At 41.9% G+C, this 13,864-nt stretch overlaps 1 protein-coding gene across 1 annotated transcript; it reads right to left on the bottom strand.

The window, feature by feature from the left end:
- Positions 1 to 12,018: 12,018 nt before the first annotated feature.
- Positions 12,019 to 13,477, bottom strand: LOC125900317 (uncharacterized). The gene is made up of 2 exons (XM_049595218.1): positions 13,184 to 13,477; positions 12,019 to 12,475 (listed from the first exon to the last, which is right to left on the bottom strand). Exons 1-2 carry the CDS (start codon positions 13,384 to 13,386, stop codon positions 12,019 to 12,021), a joined length of 660 nt encoding a protein of 219 aa, XP_049451175.1. The 5' UTR covers positions 13,387 to 13,477.
- Between the last annotated feature and the right edge of the window lie 387 nt (positions 13,478 to 13,864).

Below are 13,864 nucleotides of genomic sequence, written 5' to 3'. Positions count from 1 at the left end.
GTGCAACGATACACAAAATTCACGGTTCAGTTTGATTCAATATTTTAGTGTCATGGTTCGATATTTTTCTATACAAAAACAGAGAAATTTCCATGCCTTTTTTACTTGTAATTTATCATCATTACAGTAGCGGACGTTTGTAGTTTAACTACATTTCTCAGTAGCTTGGTGGTAGTGTCGCTGTTTCTGAATCAAGTAACTTCTCAGTAGTTCAGCTCTTTTATCGATCACTTAGCGCAGTAGCTCCACACAAGCTACATTTCCAAAATCATTTCTGCTGCGGACTGAAATAGAACTGTCACAGATCACACAGATCTGTTACCAACAGAGCGAGGCACTTCTGCATGACACTGACGACACACACACACACACACACACACACACACACACACACACGTACACAGCCAAGCAACAACAACAAAGCTAATATCAGGACTTCATCTGTTAAAACCCTTGCGATGTTGGAGACAACATGAAACTACTCCTGTTACTATTTTTAGATTGTCACAGTGGGAGGCGCAGCTCAGTGGATCTACGCTCAACAATGCAGCCACAAGGCGGCAGCCACAAGGCGGCATTGTTGAGATCCACTGAGCTTTCAGCACAGAACGCATCGTCAGAAATTGATAAAATAAATAAATAAAATTGCGTATTGTTTGGTTCATAGTGTGTACCGAACCGAGACCAATGTATCGAACGGTTCAATACGAATACGTGTATTGTTACAGGCCTAGTGTGCACGTAAACTCCTCAAAAAAGTGCATGGTGCTCATTCCACAAATGCACAATCCTTACAAGCTACACCTCATGGTAAAGGCGACTAATCAGGCTTTCCACCCTTATTGGTATTATGAAAGGGAAGATATGATTGACTGAAATAATGTTTCAGAAGTTTTTTTGAGGAGTTTATAAATGTTTAGACCCTGAATATCTTTTTGGGGCAAAAAATCTGTTCTTATATTTGGTTCTGTCATTTAATTGCATCACTAAATTTTGTAATGTGTTGGCAGGTGTCCTTCCAACCTTTCAGACATTTCTGAAAAGGCTGCAAAGTGAGAAGCCCATGGTGCACTTGCTGCATGTCGAAATGGTGGCTCCGGTGAGAGAACTACTGGCCAAGTTCATGAAGCCAGCAGGCATCCCTCTGAGGGCAAAGGAGTTGGTCAAGGTACATAGCTCTTATCACTCATTTGATTTTACATTTACCTTTTCATGGAAGCACACTTACTCTGATTTTATACTGTACATAGCTGGCCTTGCATTGTCTTGTTTGTACTGTGCTGTCTTGTGTTTGCTTGTGTGGTGAGACACTATCTATCTATTTATCTATCTATCTATCTATCCAGGTTGATGTCCGGAGTCAAGACAATCAGCTGTCTGACAAAAGGCTGTTTGTGGGCACACACTGCTAGTCGGCACTCAACAAGGCTCGTGTTGAGAGGAAGATATGGGTGGATACTCTGTACAGCAATCTCAGAGAGGGATACATGAAGGCTGCAGAATTCCTCCTCGCAAAGCTTCCTCTCAATAACCCCATCATCACTGCACTCTCGGCTTTGAATCCTTCTTTGATTCAAGATGAATCTGTTGGTGGGGCTTTCATCACATTGGGCAAGGCCTTGCCTAATGTAGTTGAACCAGAAGAGGTTGGTCAACTAGATTTAGAGGTACGGGTGTACCAAATAGATGTGGACCTGGTAGCTCGTGCCCAGAGTTACAGTGAGGAAGGGAGGCGACTTGATGTGGACTGGTGGAGTGGAATCGTGAGAGATGTGAGATTTCCTATTCTGGGTAAGCTGGTCAAAGCTCTTCTCAGCATCTTCACTGGCCCCCTGGTCGAGGGATCCTTCAATCTGATGGATGACATCCTCGAAGCTGACAGATGCACAATGAATGTGGAGACTTATGAGAGCCTTGCAATAGTCAAATCTGCAATTAAAGCAAGGGAGTGGACAGCCACAACGATGATGATAGACCAGCCGTTGAGGAGGTCCTGTCTGTCGTCATATGTAACATATCAGCTGCACCTGAAAAGGAAGAAGGAGAAGGAAGAAGCACTAAAGAAGAGAAAGCTGACAGATGCAGCAAGGGTTCTGTCGTCTGTGAGGGCAAACAAACTAGAACACCAGGCCAGGAATACGACTAGACCACTCAAAGCCTCTTCTCAGTCCTCTGCCTCTGCTGGACTCCCGGGCTCAAAGCCTTCTCTCAGTCCTCTGCCTCTGCTGGGCTCCAAGCCTCCTCTTAGTCCTCTGTCTCTGCCGGGCTCAAAGCCTCCTCTTAGTCCTCTGTCTCTGCTGGGCTCAAAGCCTCCTCTCAGTCCTCTGTCTCTGCTGGGCTCAAAGCCTCCTCTCAGTCCTCTGCCTCTGCTGGGCTCCAAGCCTCCTCTTAGTCCTCTGTCTCTGCCGGGCTCAAAGCCTCCTCTTAGTCCTCTGTCTCTGCCGGGCTCAAAGCCTCCTCTTAGTCCTCTGTCTCTGCTGGGCTCAAAGCCTCCTCTCAGTCCTCTGTCTCTGCTGGGCTCAAAGCCTCCTCTCAGTCCTCTGCCTCTGCCGGGCTCAAAGCCCCCTCTCAGTCCTCTGGCTCTGCCGGGCTCAAAGCCTCCTCTTAGTCCTCTGTCTCTGCTGGGCTCAAAGCCTCCTCTCAGTCCTCTGTCTCTGCTGGGCTCAAAGCCTCCTCTTAGTCCTCTGTCTCTGCTGGGCTCAAAGCCCCCTCTCAGTCCTCTGTCTCTGCCGGGCTCAAAGCCTCCTCTTAGTCCTCTGTCTCTGCTGGGCTCAAAGCCTCCTCTCAGTCCTCTGTCTCTGCTGGGCTCAAAGCCTCCTCTCAGTCCTCTGCCTCTGCTGGGCTCAAAGCCCCCTCTCAGTCCTCTGCCTCTGCTGGGCTCAAAGCCTCCTCTCAGTCCTCTGTCTCTGCTGGGCTCAAAGCCTCCTCTCAGTCCTCTGGCTCTGCCGGGCTCAAAGCCCCCTCTCAGTCCTCTGCCGGCCTCAAAGCCTCCTCTCAGTCCTCTGCCTCTGCCGGACTACCAAAAGCCTCCACCTTGAAAAGGAGTGGCTTGGACATGTTGCAGGACTTTGTGTTTGAACCAAAAAGAATGAGAAAATAAGACAGTGTAACTGTTTTTATGGAAAAAATATTTTATTTTGTATTTTATTTTATTTTATTTATTTTATTTTGTATTGTATTTTATTTTGATTGTATTGTAAGATTTTATTAGGGTCCGGGCTGCCTAAGCTGCCAGGACCCTATTGTTTTCCTGCGCGTTCTTTCTTTGTTCTTTTTTCTGAGCCTACATCAAGATGTTTGATTGTAAACATATACTTGCAAATTATTGTTAAATAAGTTTTCAATGTTCATTAAAAAAAAATGTCAAAATTTTGGAGTCATGGTAGATGATGTTTGGCAAATATCAGAATTTTATCTCAAAAACGGAATTTTTGACAGCATTTTGAAATTTGATCTCATGTTAACAATTGAAGTCAATGCAATGACATTTTTAAACATCGGTTTTTCACTTATGGAGTAAATCAATCATTGTTAAAAACAAATTAACAACATCTCCATGCTGTCTATATGCAATATGTGTATTTTCAGATTTTTGTCTTGATAACTGAATTTTTGACAGAAGTTTGAAATCTGCCTTGACAGCTGCTGTCATGCCCATGGACCCCCCTAGCGGAGCCCAGGACCCCCCACCCACCCCACTTCTTGCCCTCAAAAAAAATTTCAGGCACAGGACTTTTTCCTGCTTCAAGCCCTGTTACAGACACAAACCGCTGTTAAGCTGACTGACAGCTGATCCAGATGTGATCAAATGCTGCTGTCATCAGGAACAGACATCACTTCACTTGATGCTGCAGAGGAAAGGACATTTCATGTTTCTTCAAACACATTTCCACTCTCTCCTTGCACAATTACCTTGCGTCTCTCCATGCATTGACAGTGAAAGGAACTAAGACGCAAGAAAAAGACACAAGTGAGGGAAACGTTGCAATTTAAGGGAAATCGGATGTGCCCCCTGTGAGGTTGCCATCTTAAAGTTCAGGGAGTCACTTTGCCTTAATTTCCTTGCCAAAATTTCGAAATCTCCCTATCCTATTTAACTGTATTCACAAACTGGTGTAAATGTTCTTAATGCTTATGTTGTGGCTAACAAATTATTTTCCTACTAAATTCTAAAATAACTCTGTTTCTTTCAAGATAATCCTAATCCATGGTCCCAGCCAATGCCTACATCATCATGGACTCCTCAAGGAGCATTAGAAACTCTTAGTCATATGTTATATAATATGGGGATGCTAAAAATAGATGGTTTCCTGTTTCATGTTCATACTACCATTATAGAATCAAACAAATCAAAAGGAGTGGCAATGGATTTTTAAAAAATCTGTATTTGACATCATGCTAAAATCTACTACCACAAAATCCGGGTCTGTTTTGTTCACAGTTTGAATTCATTTTGAAAAGTTTAATTGCATGTTCAGTACATGAGGTCGGATTTGCACACTGTCAAATGTACAGTGTTGAATTGAATCAAAAGCTCAAGTGTGAAAACAACTTAAAGGTTCTCTCTATGGTAGTATCTTATGAAGACTGCCACTTTATTAACAACTGGCTTCATTCTACTTTTATGATCTTTTGTTTTTCAGCACTAATGCATGAAATGCTCACAAAACAAGAGATGATTCTCGACCAGCATTCTGCACACACATTCTGCACCTGCTGAAAGCAAGACAGCAAGATGTGTCTGAATACCAGGTCAACGATGATCTTCTGCCAGTAAAAGACCAGCAAGGCCTCCAGAATCTTGAAGCCCAACTTCAGGAGTCAGATTTCAGAATGAAACTGGTGAGTAGATGTTGTCTTATTTAAAGTGAAATTTCACCAGTGTGCGCAAATTTGCTCAAAACTTCATTCATTCATTCATCTTCTAACCGCTTCATCCTCTTGAGGGTCGCGGGGGGGCTGGAGCCTATCCCAGCTGACATCGAGCGAGAGGCAGGGTACACCCTGGACAGGTCGCCAGACTATCGCAGGGCTGACACATAGAGACAGACAACCATTCACGCTCACATTCACACCTACGGACAATTTAGAGTCACCAATTAACCTAGTCCCCAATCTGCATGTCTTTGGACTGTGGGAGGAAGCCGGAGTGCCCGGAGAGAACCCACGCTGACACGGGGAGAACATGCAAACTCCACACAGAAGGGCTCCCACGCCCGGGATCGAACTGGCAACCCTCTTGCTGTGAGGCGAGAGTGCTAACCACCACACCACCGTGCCACCCCCGTTCAAAACTTATTGTTCATTATTTTATTTGAATGGGTTTTTTTTAGCTCAAAGCTGTTTCATCAAGAGTCTATATTAAAGTTACAATGTGTAATTTACGTGGTTGTTTATTAGCAAATATCAACTATTGCTTTCATAAATATATATTTACTAAAGTGTAATGCAACTCACATTCAAATGGAAGCTTTCTCATAGGCTTAGAATGATTTCTCTATATATACACAGGCAGGGCGCGGTCTGCTGGAGGCTACCCTCTTGCGTCGCAATATTTGAATACAGTGGCCGAAGGAGATATACGCGCTTCGCTTTTCGCGTTTACCTAGAACTTGCTGTCACTGGAGATGGAGAAGGTGAAACTCAATCCGGGGCGCTTCTGCATGAACCTGCTTTGTACTTTTATGATTCTACATATAACGTGTCATTTTAGCATTACTGTGCTAATGTTTAGAAATAAAACACTCCTAACATATATCTCACAGATAACCTATATCAATCAATTAATCAATTTTATTTATGCAGCCCAATATCACAAATCACAATTCTTCCAGGACAGACAGTTGTGCAATAGATAGTCATACAGAACAGATCAGCATAATAAATTAACAGTAATCTGTATGACACAATGAAACAGAAAGAGAGAGAGAGAGAGATGCAGGACAGACAGTAATGACAGTAGCTTACAATACCATAAATGAAAGTAATATTTATAATTCTCGCTACTGTGGTACAATATGTTGAAAGTATTTATTAATATGTGATAGTATACATATGTGACAATAATCATGTGTGTATAATAACAGAAGAAGTATGACTAATGACTAATGATAACAGCAGCAGGAGGCATCTGGCAGGACCACGGCAGCAGCACAACCACACATGTCACGCTGTCCAGGCACCGCTGTGATATGAGTTAACTTGTGAGACAGTGGAGCACAAAGGCTCCGGAGAAGAAGCCGAGATAGTGGCATGCAGTATGGCCGAGTTAGTGACATACAGTAGCAGGAAATGAGAGAGAGAGCGAGAGAGAGAAGGAGAGAGGGTGCCCGGTATAGGGGATCCCCCGGCAGAGTAGGCCTAATTCAGCCTAAGTATATCTCACTGGTAAGCTATAACATATTGTAACATGGTTTAGATTCCTAAATAAATATTCGCCTTGTCGCTAGATACTCCTAAAAAGCTTGAAAAACTCGTGGATGATGCCATCTCTGCTGTTTGCGCAAGGCTTCTTGTCCTACGAGGCCACCGTTACTTACCTGAAGGGAGGGGTGAGCGAGTGAGAGCTGTAATCTAGAATCTAAAACTTTTGCGGCCGCTAAACCGGTAAAAATGGAGCAAACAGATACCGTCTAATTCACAAAGCATGTGCAGAGGGTGAAATGCTCCACTAACTGCGCTGCCAAGCAGATTGCGTCTCGGTGCTCCGGTGTTATTTGCACATATTTAAATGAGGTAAGATGCATATATTTGGTAGAAAAATTGCCCCTTTCTATGCAAATGAGCCTCATTGATAAACAACGTCTAATTCACTAACACCAGCGCTAATAGCCACACGCAGTTTGAGTGAAGTAAATAACGTCTTTAGAAAGCTGGGGCAAACTGGGCGCTCCTCTGTGGAAGCCTCTCGCCCAGACTTTCCAGTGATCGTCTGTTAAATCAGTCTGTAAATAATATTTTGACATTATTATTATAATCATTATTACTTTAATGGCATCCGAAGATACTGATGCGTTGAACAGGTGACAGTCTGCGGTCGTTCTCAAAACGCACTTCTGTCACGCACTTCAAAAGCAACTTTCAATAATTTATTTTACGAAACGGGGGAAACAAACGTGAACAAAAACAGTTCCATAATTCATATTAAATTTAAAAGATAACGAAAAAACAGCTACAAGTGAGAGGGAATAGTGATAAAGTGGTCAAACTTGGTCAAATCCACAGCCTCAACCCATCCGACACTGTGAGACTGACTCACCAGCAGACATCACTACATGAGGGTATACAGTATTCAGTACTTTGCCAAACAAAGTCTGTCATTGTTCTGCCACGGTGTTCTTGGTGCAAAGCCAGCATTTATACTTATACGTGTTTGCGCTGGTATATCATTAGCGCAATATCCTTTGTGAATAGGATGTTAAGAGGGAGCAAACTGCGGGTGCAAGTGAAGTGCAATTCAAGGTGCTATCAGCAGCCGCAGTTCATTCTTTGTGAATTTGGCCCTGAGGCTTTAAAGTCAAAATAAAAACATTTTCAAAGTACCACGTCACATCCACACACACAAACAGTTGATACTTAAACACACTCACACCCACATTAATCATACATGGTAACACATGCAGTACATGCACATATACACTTTATATACACAAACATATCAATATACTATATATCATATGTAGCAATTCTCCATTTTTCAGCCCTCTGATAACAGTTACCCAAATTACAGATAATAATTAATACATGCTGCAGTACCCTAGGACAAACTAGTGATTTGTCATCAGACACTCAAAAATTATTATCAATTATTATTTGATCCTTTCAGATTAACCACCTGAGCCTTGTTGGGGGATGTGATGTGAAGGATACTGTTTGGCGTATAATGAAGCAAATCATCTCAAACAGCCTTGCAAAGGATACCAGTTGGAGAGGAGTGAATGGGAAAACATCCATGGCTTCCCTGCAGTTAAAGGCTGTTCTAATCAGTAAATATTAAGATTTTTCAATGCATTCAAATTTCTGCTGGGTCATATAGTTTTGCCACATTATATTTGTCCTGTAATAACAAATTTTTTATTTCTTTGTAAACTGTTGTCTCCATCAGCTGCTGTCAGAAAGAACCCACTCACATCAAAGGCCTCTCAACATGAAATTGAGATGTTCATGAAGAGATAGTTGCAGCTGGCAGCAGACAGAGAAGGGGGCAGAAAACGACAAGCCAGGATGGCTGACTCACCCTGAAGTTGGGCATCAAGTCTGGAGGCACAAAGTGTTCAGACACTTCATTGATTTCCCACTTTTGCCCAGACTGCAGGACATTTTGTATGGACATTTGTAGTTCCATTTGATGAATCCTAATGATTTTGGTGAATCTAAATTTTCTTCTGACACTATGAGTTAAGAATACAGATATTCAATGACATGTTTGCTCAAAATCCAGAAATGTTATGGTAGTCTGATGATGACAGAATGTAGTGTTTATTTAATTTTAATATTTATAAATTGGCTAATTCTGTCTCTAAAGCTTGGGAGAAGCATCAGAAAGGGTTATTTGTTTAATATTAGTTGTTAATAATTGTGTCTTATAAGCCTGTTTGGACTGGGCACATTGTTAGTGAATAAATGAATTTATACATTTTTATTACTGTGTCATGCACAATGATCATGTCTGTCATCATGACTGTCATGTCTTGAGACAGATCTCTCCATCTGTTGTTTTGTATTCAATCAAATTTGGTTGAGTAATAAATTGCTTGAAATATTATCACTTTTGTGATTAAAAGTTGATTGATTATACTGTATTCATGTACGTTTTTAATTTTCACAGAAACACACGTGTACGTACACACATACCAGGTCTTATTTGTGTTGCACTAGCCTCTCTTCCACAGTGTATTTTTGCATCTTTCACTGGTGTTTCTGAAATGCTAAAACATGATACTCTGGGCATTTTGTTAATATTCAAAGCAGGGGCAATTGCAATTTTATAGCACTTATTTTTTCCATTCAACAACTGCAGCTAAGTCAGACTGTACTAATAAGATAATTTTATCTAGAATATTAACAGCAACCCAGAGTGTCATGTTTCAGCATTTCAGAAATACTGATGAAAGATAGAAAAACACATTGTGGAGCAGACGCTGGCCCTGAAATGGGGCAGGACTCAAGATCTCCATGACAACAAGGCAACCTTTCATGCAGTACGTGGGCCAGGTCTGGACCAGTAGCACATTTTATATTTGATATCAGTGTATAGTTTGATACAGTGTGTATGGGCCAGAGATGGGCCAAATTATTAGAATTAAAATGAGACAGTATGTGGACCAGAAGTGGACCACCACTAATGTTTAACCTGAAAGTCATGCTGTATATGGGACAGACTTGGCCCGTGGAACTAGCAGTATACTGGGCCAGAAGAAACACAAGCATGTGGCCCAAGTATGAGCTTTGTGCTGGCTGTCCCATGGTTTGTCTATGGAGAGGGCGGCAACGCCTGACAAAGCAGCACCGATACCCTTGGCGTCGCGCACCGCTTGGATTTTCCGCCCGAGCGCTGCACTCAGAGTTGAAATTCTTTGAACTTTGACCGAGTTTACCTCTGACCTCTCAAGGCGCAACCAATGAGATACCAGCTATAGGCTATGTGACGTAGTCAGATGTAACCGGGAAGCAGAGTTGAAGAGAGACGATGGAAGAGAAACTGATCATTTGTGTTTCTGAGCTTCCTGAACTCTACAACACAACATTAAAAACATACCACGATCTAGGAAGGAAGAGTATTGCATGGCGACATATCAGCAGTCAGACAGGACTACCAGGTTTGTTAATAGGGAGAGATTATGAGCAGTCAGCTAAACATTAACAGCCGTTACCGGGTATGCTAATGGCTGTTAACCCATTAACGTTAACAGCTTGCTAATGTTAGTTATATTGTAAGAAACAAACAGCTAAACTAATGTTAGCAAGCTGTTAGCTGTTAATGTCAGTTAACAGGTTAACAGCCGTTAGCATACCCGGTAATGGCTGTTAACGTTTAGCTTACATTCAGCTAATCTGTTTATGTTCGCTATGTCAGGTACAGTGATAGGATCTATACACTACAGCTATATAAACACTCAGTGACAGTGTGTGCAAATTGTGATTTGTTTTTACAGAGGAAGAGTGTAAGAAGTGATGGAAAAACTTGAGGGACAGGTACAGGAAAGAAAGGAGACTGCAGAGTGAGGAGAAGAAGAGCGGAGCTGACGGAGGAGATATAAAGAAATGGAAATATATCTCAATTCTGAGTTTTCTTGATGCCTTTTTAAAAGACAGACAGACAAGTGGAAATTTGCAGAAAGATGAGTATGTGATCCTTCAACTCATGCCAGTGACCCAGACATCTCCCAGCCTTCACAGTCTGCCCCTGTCTCTCAACATGAAAATGAACTACAGAGCATACCATCAGAGCCCTCAGTATCCTCACTCCAGCCATTAGATCAGCAGGTCATCCACCAGGAAATCCAGGTTCCCCAAGCAGCAGCTACCCAGCAGGCAGCTCAGCCCCCAAAGACACCCTCTCCTCCCCAGAGACCCCAAATAAAAAAGCAAAAAAGCCATGCACACCTTCAGACGACTTTGAGCAGTCTGTCATGTCCACACTGACTAAAGAACATGACACAGAGGAATTATTCATCCTGAGCCTTGCTCCAATGTTGAAAAGTCTGTCCCCCAAAAGCAGGGGTGAAACCAAAATTGGAATTCTGACTCTATTACACAAAGCCCAGTTCAAATAAACCCCATCAACTGTGATGAGTATTAATATTGTTATGTCATTGTTTTTATTGTTATTAATATGTCATTGGGAAGTGCCTGTTATTGATGTTTGATTCTTTGATGAGATTCTGCAAATGTTAATGTCAATTATTTTAAATTATACAATACATTTACAATTATAATATGCCCCTGTCTCTTTTTTTTGGATCAAGCCCCATTCACAATTACATCAAACTTAATTAGCTTACATGATAATACACTGAACCCAAAGAGTAATGCAATGAAACACTGATAATCAGGAAAATTAATTTAATCAGATGTAATCTGTTAAACATGACATAAAAAATACAATGCATATTACAACAGATCAATAAAAATTAGTGTAATTGAATTCCATAAAAGAAGCAGCTGTCTCAGGTGAGATGAAGATGCAGATGAAATTTAAATTTTGTGAAGGCTGGTGAGACATATGCAGAGTAAATACATTTGGAGCAAGACCAAATGTAGTTTTGAGGAAGTAGAAACATCATCAAATGTGGCCACTAATAGAAATAAAACACATTACAAGTGAATATAGAGTAGTGAAAGTGTTACAAGTTTATGCATTTAACATGCATCACAAAACTGTGGTTAAGCCTTTTGAACAATAAAAACTGATAGGAAACAGAACAGTGTGTGCAATTAGATTTTTAAAATGTTATTATAATATATAATATAATATAATACCATAATAATGGTACAATACCACACAGACAGTAAACAGAAGGTACAGGCATTTTTAGCTGTTACTGTGGTGACAAAACCAGGTGTTTTTGTGGCAGTACAGTTACAGGCTGTGCTGCCATGGCACTGCACCGCAGGAGAGGAAAAGTACGTTGCATACTTCTCTCTGACAGAGAGTGATGTCCCAGCTGCATTATTGCTTCCCACCCTGGGGATGTTTTGGAAGGCAGGTGTAGGCCTATCAGACTCTGGAGGGCAAAGGGCCGATGGAGCAGGATCAGACCATCGTAGGAAGTTGTGGAGGATGACTGTTGCCTTCACAAGCTTATCCACATTCTCAGGGCACACTCTGATGACTCTGTGGTACATTCTCCACTGTGCAGCTAATATCCCAAACGCATTTTCTACAATGCGCCTGGCTCGTGACAGTCTGTAATTAAAAACATTGCTGTCTTGACAGCTAACATCTTGGAAAAGGGCGCATGAGATCTTTGCGCAAGGGAAACGCTTCATCCCCCACAAACACATGTGGCAAGGGACCTAGATGTTCAGCATCCTGGAGATGAAGGTCACCTGGGAGATCCAGTCTGCCTGGAGAGCCTTTCTAAAAGGGGAAGCAGCAAAAGTACCTCCATCGCTGTTTCGTCCATACGCTCCTACGTCTACCACTCGGAATCGGTACCTGGCATCAACCACAGCCAGCAGGACAATGGAAAAAGTTCCTTTATAGTTGTAAAACTGCGAACCAGATGATGCAAGAGCCTGGATGACAACATGTTTTCCATCAATAGCGCCAACACAGTTCAGGAAGTTCCATCTCTGCTGGAACTCTTTGGCAATGTCACGCCAATCATCTTTTTTGGGGAAGGGCATGTATTCCCCCACCAAACTCTCCCGAATTGCTGTGGCAACACTGGGGACAGTTGTTGCCACTGTGGAAACTCCAACACAGTAGCTGGAGGCAATGCTGGCGCAGGAGTCCCCAGTGGCTAAATACCTGTTGAGTACAAAGAAAGATTTCATATTAACAGGGCAATACAAAAGTCCTGACAATGTTCATGTTCAAAACATTATTTGCAATTTACTGAGGAAGACTACAGGTTACAGGGGAATTAAAATTCTTAAGAAGATATCATAGTCAAAAAAATAACCATGCAATAAAAGACATGCATAACAAATACAAAAGATAAACAATTAGTACAGTTTACAATACGTGTATTTTCAACAGGCACATGGCACAGTGGCTGTTGAAAATACACCTATTGAGGATACACATTTATTGTAAAACTGTAAGTTAAACATGTGCTATTACTGCTAGTAAAAAAACCTTTTTCACCACAAGAACCAGGAGGCTCATTTTTTCTCCTTTTTGAAACTATTTTTTCATGAAATGGCGCAGCTAAAATCTGATAATGATAAATGGATTTATGAGATTTTTTTACATTTTACACAGCATCCTAACTATGGCCAAATTATTTTCTCTCTCTCTCTCTCTCTCTCTCTCTCTCACACACACACACACACACACACACTCACAATGAACAGGCTGTAAAAGACAAACTAGCTAGAATAGCTTAGATATTCAGTGTGGAGAAATAATTAACTTAACAACGGTTAAGTAACGGTTAACAACAGTAACTGTTAACAGTCAATGGATAATCTTGGCCATCCATCCAAATTTTGTTGAAATTAGGGCTATATTTACCTCAAACAGATGGCCAGGCGTTCCTCTGGAGAGATGGGATGACGGAATCCTACATCCAGTTTGCTGATAAGAGGTTTAATCTTCTCCAAAAGGACGTCAAATTTATCCTTATCCAGCCTGAAATACGACTGAAACCTCTCGTTGTGGTTCTGCAGCTCTCTAACCAAGTTAAACTCTCCTTTTTCTTGGTGACGTAGCAGCATTTCATGGACCCAAACTCTTTTTCTTCATTTTTTTCGCCACTGTACGAGGGCGAGGGCAAGTGCCTTTTTCTGAGACAAACTCAAATACATGTTGAAGTCCCACACTTATCCTCTCGCTTCTCTTGACTCTTCCTCTCATTTTTCTGTTGATGACAGCTGTTTGTGGACGTATACCCAAGCTCCGCTTGCGCTCCACTGCTCTGCTCCGCTGCGTCCTGGCGCCGCTGCGCCTCAGCTGGCGGTGAGCGAAGCGCATTGTTCTTATCATTCTCATCATGTGAAGGCCGCTTAACAGATGACGTCCTGATGTTAGCTTTGCTGCTGCTGTTAGCTGTCCCTGTAAGCTGCAGCCACTGATGCTTTCTAGGCATTGTGATTTCCCAAAACTGAATAAATACCACACATAGCAACACAAAACTGCTTTGCTAGCTGAACCATGTTGTAACTAAGATATCCGCTGGAAAAAATATTTTTTTCA

This window comes from Epinephelus fuscoguttatus, linkage group LG14 (genome assembly GCF_011397635.1).
Source record: "Epinephelus fuscoguttatus linkage group LG14, E.fuscoguttatus.final_Chr_v1".
In the NCBI taxonomy this organism is placed as follows: Eukaryota; Metazoa; Chordata; class Actinopteri; order Perciformes; family Serranidae; genus Epinephelus; species Epinephelus fuscoguttatus.
The sequence above is the reverse complement of the archived record's forward strand: the minus strand, read 5'-3'. Positions and strand labels throughout refer to the sequence as shown.